This window comes from Eleutherodactylus coqui, chromosome 3, assembly GCF_035609145.1.
Source record: "Eleutherodactylus coqui strain aEleCoq1 chromosome 3, aEleCoq1.hap1, whole genome shotgun sequence".
Taxonomy (NCBI): Eukaryota; Metazoa; Chordata; class Amphibia; order Anura; family Eleutherodactylidae; genus Eleutherodactylus; species Eleutherodactylus coqui.
The window spans coordinates 43,964,777-43,980,799 of NC_089839.1; the positions used below are offsets into that span (position 1 = coordinate 43,964,777).

The 16,023-nt window shown below is 41.9% G+C and overlaps 1 protein-coding gene across 3 annotated transcripts in view; it reads left to right on the forward strand.

Annotated features, from left to right (window-relative positions):
• Positions 1–1,403: 1,403 nt before the first annotated feature.
• Positions 1,404–16,023, forward strand: part of STPG4 (sperm-tail PG-rich repeat containing 4) — a 142,236-nt gene continuing 127,616 nt past the window's right edge. For 2 of the 3 annotated variants that reach the window (XM_066595535.1, XM_066595536.1), the window contains exons 1-2: positions 1,404–1,538; positions 14,416–14,481. In XM_066595535.1, the coding sequence (XP_066451632.1) occupies positions 1,485–1,538; positions 14,416–14,481 (120 nt within the window). In that variant the 5' untranslated portion in view covers positions 1,404–1,484. The remainder of the gene's footprint in view (positions 1,539–14,415; positions 14,482–16,023) is intronic. The other variant, XM_066595537.1, reaches the window with a different exon arrangement.

A 16,023-nucleotide genomic window follows, 5' to 3' on the forward strand; every position in this document is an offset into this window, starting at 1 on the left:
ATGTCCTGCATAACCCCTTTGCCAAATTTATGTCTTCTGGATTTTATGAGGATCTAGGTCCTTATTGTATTCCATGTCTAAATCCCCAGAAAATCCCCTAATATTCCTAATCCAATGTAAATGAAGGGGTATATTATACACCATGCACATGTTCCCAAAAAAAATTGATGTTGGTTTTTTGCCTATGCACCTGCGAGCATATTCATTATGCTTGTGGATTCTGCAGAGAAAACCCTCAGACCGGCACCACTGAATGTCATTAGGGCTAATCTTTGTGTGGATCAGCGGCAAGTGTTAGCCTATTATTTCTGCCACCGATCTTCCTTCAAAATGAATGTCAGATTTGCCATAGGCAAATTTAGTGCATGATGTAATGTGATGTACCATGCTATGTATTACCACAGTATCCTGCCAAAGGTAATTGGGCACTTGACCAAGAATCAAACCTAGTATTTATTTCCATATGTTAATACTGAGTGGATCCTCCTTTGGCCCAATGACATCAGATACTCTCCGTGGCATACTTTCTACTAACCTCTGATACACTTGATCTGGTATTTCCCTCCATTCATCCTGCAAATGTCTGGCGAGTTCTCTCAAAGAAAATGGATGCTGTTCATATTTCCTGACCTGACATTCCAGTTCATCCCAAAGACGCTCAATAGGGTTTGGGTTGTACAGCCAGTCCAATTGTGTAACATTCATATCCTCAAGGCAACATAAAACAGCGTTGGATTTGTGACAAGGCGCGTTGTCTTGTTGGAAGTATGGCTGACCATTCCCAGAGTATTACCACATTGTCGGCAGCACATTATTGTCTAGAATGTCACGGTACACCTCCATGTTCATGGTTCTTGTCACTACAACCAAAGGACTGAGATCATGCCACGTAAAACACCCCGAACATAACGGATCCTCCACCATACTTACCTGTTGGCACAACACACTCAGGCAGAAGATGGTACATCCATCTAATCTGAAGCTGTAGCAGCATTATTCATCACTCAATAGAACGTTCTTTCATTGCTCAACTCTCCAACGATGACGCTCCTTGTATCATTGTAGAGAGGCCGATGCATCTACTTTGAGAGAACTCGCCAGATGTTTGCAGGAAGGATGGAGGGAAATACCAGCTGATGTGTATCAGACGTAAGTAGAAAGTATGCCACGGAGAGTATCCAATGTCATTAGGGCCAAAGGAGCCCCACTAAGTATAACATATGGAAATAAATACTACTTTTGATTCTTTCTCTGGTGTCCAATTACTTTTAGTAGAAAAGTATATGTATTACCGCCTCTGTGTGGTGCATTCTGGTCAAGCTCTTCTGTACAACCTGCAGCTGGGTGTCATGGGAAACATTAGCACTATTGGTATGTGGAAGCTCCTGGGGGCCATTGTCTTGGCTGTCTGGTTGGGCCGCATGTCAGCATAGCGTAGGCAACTTAAGAATACATTGTTACTGTAGTTACTAAACATTAGTAAAATGGCTGCAGTGAAGAAACAAAGGAGCAACCAACATATCAAGAGACATAAAAAGGTAACGCATATCCCCTATCTTCTTTCATCTGTCCATCTTTGGGCTGTTATTGAGAAACATGATATAGGAAGGTTTAGTGCATAGTTGGGCAGATTTACTAATACTGTGTAATAGTTGGGCAGTGCAAACTTAGACTCGACAGTCTTAAAATGCACCATTATCACAGTAGCTCGGCTGAATGATAAAGCAGCCGAATCTTTCTATACTACCTACTGGTCGGCTTAGTTTCTGTTTAAAATTGTGCAAAAATTTTATGTATATTTTGGCACTTTTTTGGTACATAATGTCACATTTAGGCCACAGCACCTTTCCCTCAAAGGAACAGTTCGCTGACGGACAAGTCGTGCAAAGTATCCGAAAGTGTCTAAAACACATAGTAAATGTGTCGCAAACCATGTGCAAAATTTTCATTAGTAAGTCTGTCCCAAAATGTAGTCAAAAAATTTTAGCAGAAAGTGTAGCAGCATTGATTCAATACTTCCAGCAAGTCAAGTAAAGAATGGTTGAAAAAGATTTGTGCTTTGAATTGGCCAAGTCAAAATCCTGGCCTTAACTTTATTGAGATGCTGTGGCATGATCTCAGGAGGGTTGTGTATGCAAGGCATCCCAGAAATATTGATGAACATAAACACATTTACAGGGAGGAATGGTCCAACATTCCTCCTCAATGTTTTGCAAATCTTATTTGCAATTACAGGATATGTTTGGTGGTGGTGATTGCTGCTAAAGGGGGATCTACAGGTTACTTAATTTAATGGTTCACTTACTTTTTCTCCATGCACTCTCAATATGTGTACAACTGTTTGTGTATTATTAGATTGTATTTGTGTATAGCTGTGACTTAAATAACAATTATAGAATCATAGAATAGTAGAGTTGGAAGGGACCTCCAGAGTCATCTTGTCCAACCCCCTGCACAGTGCAGGATTCACTAAATCATCCCAAACAGATATTTGTCCAGCCTTTCTTTGAACACTTCCATTGAAGAACTCACCACCTCCCGTGGTAACCTGTTCCACTCAATAATCACCCTCAATGTCAGAAAGTATTTTCTAATATCTAATTTCTGTCTCCTTCCTTTTTAGACCACATTTTAATAGAAATCAATGCAGATAGTTCAAAAGGGTTCACTAACTTTTATTTAAAATTGTGGATACATAGATAGATAGATAGATAGATAGATAGATAGATAGATAGATAGATAGATAGATAGATAGATAGATGGATGGATAGATATGAGAGAGAGAGAGATAGAGAGATAGATAGATAGATCTGAGATAGATACATATGAGATAGATACATATGAGATAGATAGATAGATAGATAGATATGAGATAGATAGATAGATAGGAGATAGATAGATAGATAGATAGATAGATAGATATGAGATAGATAGATAGATAGGAGATAGATAGATAGATAGATAGATAGATAGATAGATCTGAGATAGATACATATGAGATAGATACATATGAGATAGATAGATAGATAGATAGATATGAGAGGGATAGATAGATCTGAGATAGATAGATAGATATGAAATAGATAGATAGATAGATAGATAGATAGATAGATAGGAGAGGGATAGATAGATATGAGATAGATAGATAGATATGAAATAGATAGATAGATAGATAGATAGATAGATAGATAGATGGATAGATAGATAGATATGAGATAGATAGATAGATAGATATGAGAGGGATAGATAGATCTGAGATAGATACATATGAGATGGATAGATATAAGATAGATAGATAGATAGATAGATAGATAGATAGATAGATAGATAGATAGATATGTGTAGACAGTAAATAAATATTAGCTATTTGCATAGGTGATCTTTAATCTAATCTGCAGGTATAATTTCCTGTCACCGGGCACAAGCATGGCAGACTTGAAGAGGCATCATGACTGATTTCTAGCGCCCTTCTGGTTCTGTTCAGGATGACTCAGATTCATTCACTGCACGTATATAGCATTTAATGAGGACACACCAGACCTGCATTAAGGAGCATATTGCTTAAAACTCAACTAAACCCAAAATCCAACAGTTGCACATTTGAAACATAATGGGAGAGATTTATCAAAATTGCTGCAAAGTAAAAGGACACAGTTGCCCATAGCAACCAATCAGGTCACTGATTACATTTTTCAAAGGAAATCTGACTGGTTTCCTCTGCACGAGTTTTGAATTGATAAAAGCTAAGTTGTAATGGAGTATTCCTTGTCTATTGCCCTGGCAGTGTCAGGTAAACCCTAAAATTAGCTCGAATAAGGGCCCATTTACACGGATCGGTAAATGTGTCTCATTACAGAAAAATGCATCATATCATTCATTTATACTGCAAGTCAATACAAACACAAAAGTATATTGGAATCCAATAATAGTGCAACATCACTTCTCTTCTAATGTTTGACCCTAGAGGCCCCCGTGTTTGGAGATCCAATATGCTTCTCTATTAAGTAATGTAGATCTCACATCGCCCCCCCCCCCCCTTTTTTGGATTGCTTAACCCGTCCCATCCCTGACACATATTCATGTAAACTACAGGTTGGGTATTACAGTTTATATAATCTTTAATTTGAAACACATTATTCCCTTGCATATCCAAATGCGAAGGAGTTAAGGTCCATTTACACACACAGATATCTTTCAAAAGATTGAATGATCAGCGATCACTTTGCATAAAAGTACTAATAGGCACTAATTGCTATTAGTACTTATCAGCTTCATGTGCATGCAAATGAGCTTCTGGGAGCTGTTACAGAACACAGTAAGAGGTTTGAGCTCTGTAATTAGCTGTTTTGTTCAGCCGCAGGCTCCCCTTGGAGAATTCAGCACCATGGACAGCAAACACAGCCTGTGATCTTGCTAATCAGCTGTTCTGCCCAGGAGGGTGAGAACTGAGAACAGCTGTAACAATGTTATCAGCTGTTATCAGATCTCCGCTGGCAGAACACAGTCCATTGTTCGGCAGAAAACTGAAAGATAGGCACATTTAGACACATAGATTATCGCTGAAAAGACGTCCTTTGAGCACATTTTGAGCAATAATCATTGTGTCTAAATGGGGCTTAAGTCCTATATACTCCACACCTATAAACTCCCTTTTGGTTTTCAATAAAAATTGAAAGTTCAAAAAAAAAAATCCCTTTTGTTTTAATCATGTAGTTTGTAGACAATTATCAGTACATAATGAACTCTGTGGTAAAATGGCCCCTATACACTACCTTACATCCATGGAACAAGATAAAATGCAAGATGTTCTGAAAGTATTGAATTCCATTTTATGCAGTAGTGTCATGTGTGTAATATTTGTGCCATGTGAATAGCAAGAACGAGGTGATAAAAAACACATTGTACTTACAATTTACTAACAGGGTCTCTGGGCATGCAGCTTTGTCATAATCAACCTTGGTAATGTTTTATCAAGATAGTGTCACACATGCTGTAGACTTTGAATTGTTGACTGTGGTGTTGTCACAGAACAAAACCTCTTGAATTGTAACAATAAAGCAGGAGAGATTGGAAACATCACTTGAGTGTTTCTCATTGTTCTCTTCTCCGATGCATCAAAAATAATTAGGCATACCTGATTGATGAGGCATGATTTACATTTTTGCATCCGATACTTCTTGCATTTGATTTTGTGATCAGCACACCTGTGTAAATACACTCTCATAGCCTAATAGGCACATACCTATAACACACCTTTGTCAGGCCCTCGGCTGGCATGGTAACCCATTGGCACCCTGCAGTTGCATTCCAGAGTCTCCAATGGGCTAACAAAGAGAGCCTGTATTTTTTATCATACTCCTCCAACTTTTCTGTCCTGTAAAGCCAGATAAACAAGGATTTACATTATCTTCCAAATAGAAATTGTTGAGCAGGAACCTGGGTCTTGTTTTTGTTTCAGTGTCACTGCTGCCAGCAGGAACATCCAGCAATCTATCCAAAATGTGTGACATCAAGACAGGAAAATCGGCCTCCCAGCTGATCAGAAAGACTCTACAAGAGTGAACGGAAACACTTGGGATGAGTTCCAGACATTGTTCCCTGCAATTATTGGCACACTGTGTGCACACAAAACTTCTTCTGAACAGCTGCTCAGAAACCGCGTTAAAATGTGTGCTCAATGTTTGGTTAATGTAAATGCATCCTGACGAGTGATGCAAAATAAATAATAAGTAGGGTTTAATCATGTTGATGAGAATGAGCACTGTAATTTACTAGTAAAATGGAGAACAATGTTAGCTCTTCCAAAGACATACAAACATAGGACTACTTTGCAATATTTATTGAGCTTGGCGGGGAAACTGGTCCAACAGGGAGTCCCAGGGTTGGGTATGAGAGTCACGTGGTAGACTACCACCACTGAACACCCTAATCATCAGGCTACATCCTGGCTGGAGACACAATGTTGTTTAGTATTTACCATATAAAAGTCAAGGTTAGAAGCCATATGTTGTCACAGAGAAGTAAGATCGGGTCACATTTGCTCTGGAACCTCAATTCGGAGGTTCGGTTGCTGATCCGGGCATCTGAGCGGAAACTGAACACATCCCATTATAGTCAATGGGGTTCATTCGGTGCTGTTTGGTTCCGTCATAAAACGGATCTGCTCAGCCAGAGGATTCCCTTTTTCTGCTCCCCAAATGGAGCAGGAAAACAGAACCCCCGGATACTTCCCTAATGTATATTAAGTATTCAGAACCAGTCATCTTGGTGAAATATTATACATTTTATGGGATATCTTTTGACATGTCTCTAAAGAATAACTCTTTAATATACACTGAATGGCCACTTTTTTTTAAATCTGTGACCCCGGAGTGCAGCATAAAAGCAAGTGAGCAAATTTTTGGTGGATCAGTTTCAGTGTGAATCTACATTAGATGGGGGGATTCAATCATCTAAGCGACTTCAAAAGAGGCCGGGTCATCGGTGCTGGACTAGCAAGGGCCAGTATTTCATATATGGCTAGCCTTGTAGGGTTTTCTCTTGCAACAGTGTAGTGTCAAGACTATATGGAGAATGGTATGATCCAGGAAAAACATCCAGCGAAAGGGGAACCTGTGGATGTAAACAACTCGTCAACAAAAGGGGCCAGAGGAGGATGTTAAGAATGTTTCTGATGAAACACACAGTTGAGCAACCTGTAGTCGAATACAATGCTGGTGGTATAACATGTCTAAACTCGTCATTCCTTACCATGGATAGGCTATAACAACAGACAACCAGTTTCAGTGATATTGCTATCTAAACAGAAACAGAAAGGCGAGACTCCAGTGGGCAAAAAAACGCTAAAATTGGGTCAATGTAAAAACATCTGATGGGAGGGTCAAAATTTGGTGCAAACAGCATGATTCAATGAAGAAATCCCATCAGCTGTTCAGAACATGCCAGTACCTCCATATAATGTGCGGCATATGAAGGAAGCTCTCCTGTCCATATTGGCTAATATTCCCTAAGAACCATTTCAGCACCTAATGGAATCTATGCCACGACAGATTGCTGCGGTACTGAAGGCCAAAGGAAGTCAAAAGCGCTACTAGATTGGGGTCTCTAATGAAATGGCTATTCAGTGAATATCACTGGAAATTTTCCATTGACATGTCTGTAAATGCTACAGATGTGCACTATACTAATTATGTAGTACGCTGTTCTAATTGTAGGTGTATTAGAATGGCACAATATGTTAAAACTATAGCATGCTGCCTGCCATGTTAACAATCGCTATAGCTATACCTGTTGTGAAAGGATGATAGAAGTGGTGGTAGATGGGAGGCATATTCCTCCCAGAATCCTACGGCCTCCTGTCCATGGGTGGGTCGGATTCCACAGGCGGGAGCCTGCAGCGGAATCCCACCCTACCCTTGGCAAGAGGACATTACTTACCCGCCCGGATCCTCTGTGTGGCTGCGTGGGTCTTCCATCTTCTCCACTGCAGATGTGGGTGGGCACGCCACTGCACTTGCGCAGTGGAGCTTTTTAAAAAGAAATCTCCTGCTTTCCTGCGTCAGCTGCAGACGTGCCGCGGATCGAACGGCTTCCGTTGACTTCAACGGAAGCCATCCGTGCGGCAACCGCAGTAAAATGGAGCACGCTGCGATTTGTTTTCTGGCTACAAGTAAGGAAATGACTGGGGAAGGCAATGGCAAACCACCCAGCAAAAACAGTCTGCTAAGAAAAAACGTCACAATGTGATGTCACCCTAGGGGTCAGTCATGACTCGGTGCTTGCACCAGGGGACTTTACTATTACCTACAAATAAAGACTGCCAAGTTCTGCAGGAGGTGGTGAAGTGTGTGGCCGATCTAGCTGTGGCACAGCCCATTGCGTTGCCAGCCAGGGAACCACAAGCCATATACGTGAGCCAATATATGCAGAAGATGATGGCAGATGATGAAGTCGAGGCTTTTCTTGCAACATTTTAAAGGACAACAGCACATTAAGCATGCCCAGAAGCCTGCTGGACCAGCCTGATTGCTGCCTTCCATCAGGTGGGAGGCTCATTAAGGCTTCAATGAAAATATTGCTTTGCCAAATAAGAGTTTGATCGGGTGGTGTTACTATTGTTGGGACTTCAGCCATATGGTGGCCAACTGTCCAATCACCTCAGAATCTGTGCAATATGACTTTATTGGTGTGGATAAACGCATGACCATGCTCCCACAGATGGTCTGTACAGCGGCTTATACCAAGGCTCCTGAAAGACAATTATGTGAACTGTTGGTCGGCAACAAAATTGTTGTTGCATTAATGGATGCCAGAAGCGAGGTTACTGAAGGATCCTACCCTTGGTGTACCAGTAGAGCCTAATGTGAATATGACTTTTGCTTATATAATGTTGGAAAAATGATTTGCTGTATCAGGTAGATAAAAAGGGGACAATACCATTTAATTGTCCAAAGGTCTTATCAGAGAACTGTTCTGGATCTGGCTCATGGTCATATTTTAAGTTATTACAGAGGTTATTTTGGCCAGGCGTACATGGGGATGCCAAGAAATATTGTGAATCATGCTCAGAGTGTCAAATTTCAGGCCCAAGGCCTCACTATGGTAGTCCCATTGTAACTATGCCTATTATTGAGGTACATTTTGAACATGTAGGCATAGATATAGTTGGCCCATTGGTAAAGTACCCCTGGGGGCATTAACATATTTGGGTGATAGTAAATTACGCTACCCTAAGGCTATTCCTTTGTGTAATACTTCTTCCAAGGTGATTGCAAAATAATTAGTCCAAGTGTATAGTCCAGTGGGTATTCCTAAAGACATACTCATCGACTGGGGGACTCTTTTCATGTTGAGAATGATGAAGGAACTCTGACGGTTATTCAAAATACAGCAATTGCGCACCACAGTTTACCTTCCTCAGACGGATGGGCTGGTAGAAAAGATTTAACCAAACTTTAAAGCAAATGCTAAAAAAGGTGGTCAACAGGGATGGAAAATACTGGGATTCCCTATAACCATACCTGTTGTTTGCTAGAAGCCAGGTGCCACAGTCATCTATGGGGTTTTCAGTCTTTGAATTACTGCACAGAAGATGCCCCCGAGATCTCTTAGATATCTCTGAAGAAATCTAGGAGGGGCAAACCACTCCTTTTAAAACAGTTTTTAAAACTATTGTGAAACATGTCTGCCAAATGCATGATCGTATTGTAGCTGTTATACCTATCGTTAAACAACACATAGAACAAGAAAGAGCCCAAAATATAAGTTACGTTAGAGGTTCCATTATAACTTGGGTTCTTTGTGCTTGTTCTTTTGAACTTTTGTACCTGGAGATTGAGTGTTGGTCCTTATTAGGACAGTAGAAACGGAATTCTTAGCCAAATGGCAGGGACTGTTTGGAAATAAAGAAAAATTCTGACTGACGTAACATATAAGTTATATCAACCACGAAAACCGGAACAAGTTTACCACATAAATCTGATCAAACCTTGGAAAGATCAGCCATCTTTATCTGTGCAACTGGCTTCGTCTCTGAGTGACCGGACGATATTGGAGGTTAAGATGGCCAAGGAGTTATCAGATATTCAAAAGAAGAAGACAAGACAGTCTTCCAGAACAAGGACTTTTTTTCAGAGAAGCCAGGCCGAACTGTGATGGTTAAACATGATACAGAACCAGGTGCGATGGCCGATGAGTGGTTGAGCTCGATAGTGCTGGTCAGCAAACCGGATGGTACCATCACGTTCTGTAATGACTTTTGGAAAATGAATGCAGTATCTAAGTTTGACACATATCCTATGCCCTGAATGGACGAACTTATTGAGAAAATGGTCTCTTGAGGCTTTGAGAAATGAAGAGAAGAACAGCCATGTGACAAGATGGTTTATGGCAGTCCAACCTTATAATTTCTCCGCCGAGTAATGACCAGGAAAATTGCAAGGAAATGCCGATGGGCTCTCTTGGGCATACGATGGTGCTCAGGATGAGTGTGCTGAGCAGGAAGGAGGTGGGGAAGGGGAAATATGAAAGGATGATAGGAGTGGAAGTAAATGGGAAGTATCTTCCTCCTAGACTCCTATCATTCTGTCAGGCAGCAGGAAACAGCATTGCAAGTGTGACCTGCAGTACACATCCCAGACGATCCCCGGCTAATTCCCTCACATTGTATAAACATCACATAGCAAGGTCAGAACCTCACTCTTATACAGAGATAAGCAGCGATACATTAACACTGCTTATCTGTACTTTCTTTTGCAGGAGATTTGCAAATGTGAGTTCATATGAGGGATGGAATAATTCTGAGACTGCTGTAGTCTGTAAAAGCTGCATTCTGTGGTGAATTTGGAGAAACCACTTGTTATATTAGTTGTGTCCAGCTATTTAAATTGTTCTTGTTTTTTGCAAACTGCTGAAAATTTGTGAATTTGGAAAATAAACCTAATTTGTAGTGGGGGTTGAATGCAACTGTATATGGCCAGCTTTACATCTTTTCCTTCGTTCTTCTCATGCCCCATTTCCACTTCAGGAGAAACCGTCAAATTTCATTAACCAATTAAGATGAAAGACCCACTTCCTCATTCTCAGAGTGATTTTGCAGAAGCTGGAGTAATGTATCGTGCCTTATAATACACTCTCCAGCAGTTGCTGCTGAGCTCATCGGGATATTCAAGTTAAAGAGGACAATAAACCTAAGGCTTAGAGGGGTTTTCCAAGGAAATAATATTGATGATGTGTCCTCAGGAAAGGTCTTCAGTAGTTGATCAGTTGAGATTCACCGCTCAGATCTCCGATCGATCAGCTGATCAGACACCCGCTATCAGCACCACAATACACAGGAGTATGGAGCGGAAGCTGCTGCAACCCCTATGGAATGGCTGGTGCGTGTAATTGTGGGCGCAGCTGACATTAAAATCAATAAAAGTTGCACCTGCATTTACAAGCGCTGACCACTACACAGGGGTAGAGCATCAGCTTCCGCTCTGACCACTGTGAATTCCAGCCGGTGCCAGATCAGCTGATTGGCCAGGGCCCGAGCGGCAGACCCCAGCTGATCAACTATTCATGAACTATCCTGAGGATACGTCATCAGTAGTATGTCCCTGGAAACCCCCTTTAACAACTTGCTGAGCAGTTTAATACAATAGTTTTTTCTAGATGTTTAGCAGCATTTGGAGCAATACACCTATATATCATACAGTACCCAATCCAGAGGCTGCAGAACCCTGTTGTAAAGTACAAAGGTGTCAGTCATTATGAACATCTACAGCAGGGTGGTTTTTCTGCTCTAAGTGTCCTACTGAACCATTTCCAAAGGCTGCAAGGGTTTTCTTATCTTTATGTATGATATATCCTAAATATATGCAGCAACCCAAGCGGGAGGCCTGCCGTGACGGGGAAGACCACAGGGAAACAAGATGGATGTCATGGGTGGCTCTGCTATCTCTCCTGCCAGTGGTGTCAGCTTGGCCTAGCTCAGTCGCTCGCAGTGAACAGAAATGTAGCATTAGAGAATATGAAGGTCACGTGACGCCAGCACCTCTTCTAGGCTGCTTTTCACACGGCACGAAATAAAGAGTCCACAGTCCAATAATGAGTTTTCCAAAAAAATAACCGGAGGTGCACGGTTGTACTTTACTCACAATTGTTCAAGCTTTCATTCTTCAACAAGTAGTAAATTGTGCAGAAATAACAATCTTTAGAGATTTTCACTTCTCTTCCACACTTTCAATATTACACGCTTACTAGGAGACACTATTCCTCCCGAACTCCAGACGTCTTTAGTCTCAGTTATCTGATAGACCGTTCGTAGGGTATGTACTCCCAACTTAGTAACAGCATTCACTCAAGTTTTTTCAGTTTGGTTCTCAGGCTTCTTAAGTTGCTTCCCTTCTTTTTTTCATGGTAGGAGACCTGTTACTCTAAGCCTAGCTCAGTGCAGGAATGTCCACCACCTCCGACTACATTTTATCAACTCGCTCTCTTACTAAACTCCGCCCCTCAACCACATCACTCATGCAGTTATAGGGGCACACACACAGGACTCGCTCACAACAATCATTCACATACATCCACACCACAGCTTCGGGCCACTACATATATCCCACAAGAAATCAGAGTAAGTTTTACTTCCAGGACTCCCACCTATTGTGAGAATGGGGGTCACCCCCCCCATCCCGATCAGCATCCTAGAGAGGAAGAGACAATGCATGTGGCTCTCTCTATTGTAGATGATGGATGCTGAGGAAACAGCCTGATAAACTACTACAGGTAAAGTCCTATAAACTACATTGGAGAGAGCTGTATTCATATACGATGCCTCAAGAGACTTTATTCTCCTAATATATAGGGCACCTAGACATGACTACATCGGGCAACCTTAGTACTTGTCCTAATATATAGGAAGCCCAGACATGGCTACATCGTGCACCCTTAGTACTTGTCCTAATATATAGGGGACCCAAACATGGCTACACAGGGCACCCTTAGTACTTGTCCCAATATATGGGGGACCAGACATGACTGCACAGTGCACCCTTAGTACTTGTCCTAATATATAGGGGTCCAGGCATGACTGCACAGTGCACCCTTACTACTTGTCCTAATATATAGGGGGCCAGACATGATTACACAGAGCACCCTTAGTACTTGTCCTAATATATAGGGGACCCAGACATGACTACACAGGGCACCCTTAGTACTTGTCCTAATATATAGGGGTCCAGGCATGACTGCACAGTGCACCCTTACTACTTGTCCTAATATATAGGGGGCCAGACATGATTACACAGAGCACCCTTAGTACTTGTCCTAATATATAGGAGACCAGACATGGCTACACAGAGCACCCTTAGTACTTGTCCTAATATATAGGGGACCCAGACATGGCTACACAGGGCACCCTTAGTACTTGTCCCAATATATAGGGGACCAGACATGACTGCACAGTGCACCCTTAGTACTTGTCCTAATATATAGGGGTCCAGGCATGACTGCACAGTGCATCCTTACTACTTGTCCTAATATATAGGGGACCAGACATGATTACACAGTGCACCCTTACTACTTGTCCTAATATATAGGGGACCAGACATGATTACACAGAGCACCCTTAGTACTTGTCCTAATATATAGGGGACCCAGACATGGCTACACAGGGCACCCTAAGTACTTCTCCTGATATACAGGGCACCCAGACATGACTACACAGTGTACCCTTAGTACTTGTCCTAATATATAGGAGACCAGACATGGCTACACAGAGCACCCTTAGTACTTGTCCTAATATATAGGGGACCCAGACATGGCTACACAGTGCACCCTTAGTACTTGTCCTAATATATAGGGGACCCAGACATGGTTACACAGTGCACCGTTAGTACTTGTCCTAATATAAAGGGGACCCAGACATGGCTACACAGGGCACCCTAAGTACTTCTCCTGATATGGCGCCGGGGGTGAGCAGGGGTTGCGGGGAGGAGGGGGGGGGGGAAGAGAGCGAGAACTCCCCCCCCTCCATGCTACCTCCCGCTCCACCCGCCACCCCCTGCCCCCTGGCGCCCCCCGAATCTCTTCGAAAAAAGCGATGCTCGATCGAGAAATTGTCCTAAACGAGCACGTTCGCTCATCTCTAGAGGAGATCCATTTACTTGCAAAGGTCACTATTTCACATGTGTTGTAATTAGTGTCATTGTACCAGAAGTTACATCTGATTGTTCCCAGCAAGTGAAACCAAGTAATCCTGTAGATATGATACCTTTCAAAAATACACGATGTTATAGTGAGCTTCCGAACCTGAGGAAGGACCATAAAAGGTTTGAAAGCTCGCAATAACGTCATGTATTTTTGTTAGCCGTGAAAAGATATCATATCTACAAGATTACTTGGTTCTTCTTCCTGAGAACAATCACATTTTGCTCTATTGGCTAACACGGGACCAAACTTTTTTCATTATACCAGAAATTGTCACAGGCACTTTTGTATAGGAAATCCTTTAAGCGTGACCTGTTGGAGTTACTTGATTAGAATAGAGAATTTTTCATATATAAGGTACAATTCTATATTTTATTCAACAAATATTAGTATAAGACGTGAGCGGGAGCTGTTATATTTACACTTGTGTCAGTTGTTAGGTGTTTATATGTAAAGTGTTTGCAGCTCTGGGTGTGATTGTTGTGGGCAAACAGTTGTATTGTTTGTAGCAAGCCTACTCCAGACACAACAGTCACCTGAAGATGATGGCCGTATGTAGTCGCTTATATTATTTAGGGCTACTATATAAACTGATGGATCGTGATTGCCATTAATATTGTTTAGCTGCTTCTTATTTAGCCGACCTTTATAGTACTTTAGCTATTGGAATCTATGGAAATATATAATACATATTGCAGCTCATTGTGCATATGTTCTTGTTAACAGGATCAAGATAGCGAACAGGAAAATGTGTTTACAGACAGGGATGCATGGTGGTTATATTCATTCAGGGTAAGCATGCCCATCTATAGACGTTATATATTAGAGTGCTAAGAGATGGCGAGGGGCCCAGACCCCATCTACTCTACTATGCATGTAAAGTAAATGTTACAATGATATAATTAAAAGGCTGTTGTTCCAGGTGACTGTCCAGAATAAGCTGCCGTGTGTACATGAGCAATATCACTATTTCTATCCGTTTATGACTTGTATGTGGACTTTTTTACCTGTTTTACCCTCTGCAGGCTCCATCTCTAATTGTCTTGAGCTTGTGGGTATAGACTAGCCGCTATGATGTCTCCCATACATAGAACACATAGAGAAGATTCTGCTCCTCTAACTTTCTGTAGTACACCTTCAGAAGAAGCAGCAGCATGGAGGACATTATACAGCAACTCTGAGCAGTGTAGATGTGAATCCAGCATTAGGATGAGCTAAACCACTTGGCAGATGCTGTAGCAGCATCTGTATCTCTATCTACTTCTCTTTTCTGCAGCTGCTCCTTTCTACCTCATCCCCTCTCTATAGGCTATAAACGGCATGTAATCTGATCTCTCAATGAGCTGATCTTTCTAGAGATGGATTTTAGCAATATTTCAGAGTAAGTAATCAGTGCAGGAGACAGAGAAGAAGGGACTCATAAGTGGAGAAAGAGGAATTTTTCTCTAATAAGATTTATTACAAAGCTTCTTATATTCACTTGTACTAATAGCTTAAAGGGTTTTTTTCAGGCTATTTGTATTGATGACCTATCCTCATGATCGGACTCAAGATAGGTAATCAATAGCTGATTGGCTGGGTCGACTGCTCATGCCCCCGACTGATTAGCTGCTCAGGTACCAGTGTTACTGGCATAACACACAGGGTAAGCAGATTACTCCAACCCTTGTGCAGTGACCGGCGCTGGTAATTGCAGGTGCAGCTATCATTAAAACCAATGAATGACATCATTGAATGGCTGTGATTGGCTCATCAAGTACTGGCTGCGATTGGCTGTGGCCACGATCCTGAGCCAATCACAGCAATCTCTTGCTGGAGGCGGGGTATTCAATCCACGTTACCACAAAGAGAATTCTCGGTCACTGCTGAGGACGATACGGAAGACTGCTGGAGAACCTGCAGAGCAGCAAGAGGGACCAGGACCAGGACTATTTTTTCATGTAGTGTAGCTGGGCTTATTTTCAGGGCTTATATTTCAAGCCCCCCCTCGCACCTTCCACTCCCACCCTGAAAATCAAGGTAGGCTTATTATTGGGGTAGGTCTTATTTTGGGGGAACAACGGTAGTTGTCTGGCAGCTACAACTATAATCCATATTAAAGGGGTTGTCCCGCGAAACAAAGTTGGGGTATACACTTCTGTATGGCCATATTAATGCACTTTGTAATATACATTGTGCATTAAATATGAGCCAAACAGAAGTTATTCACTTACCTGTTCCGTTGCTGGCGTCCCTGTCTCCATGGTGCCGTCTAATCTTCAGCGTCTAATCTCCCGATTAGACGCGCTTGCGCAGTCCGGTCTTCTCCCTTCTGAATGGGGCCGCTCGTGCCAG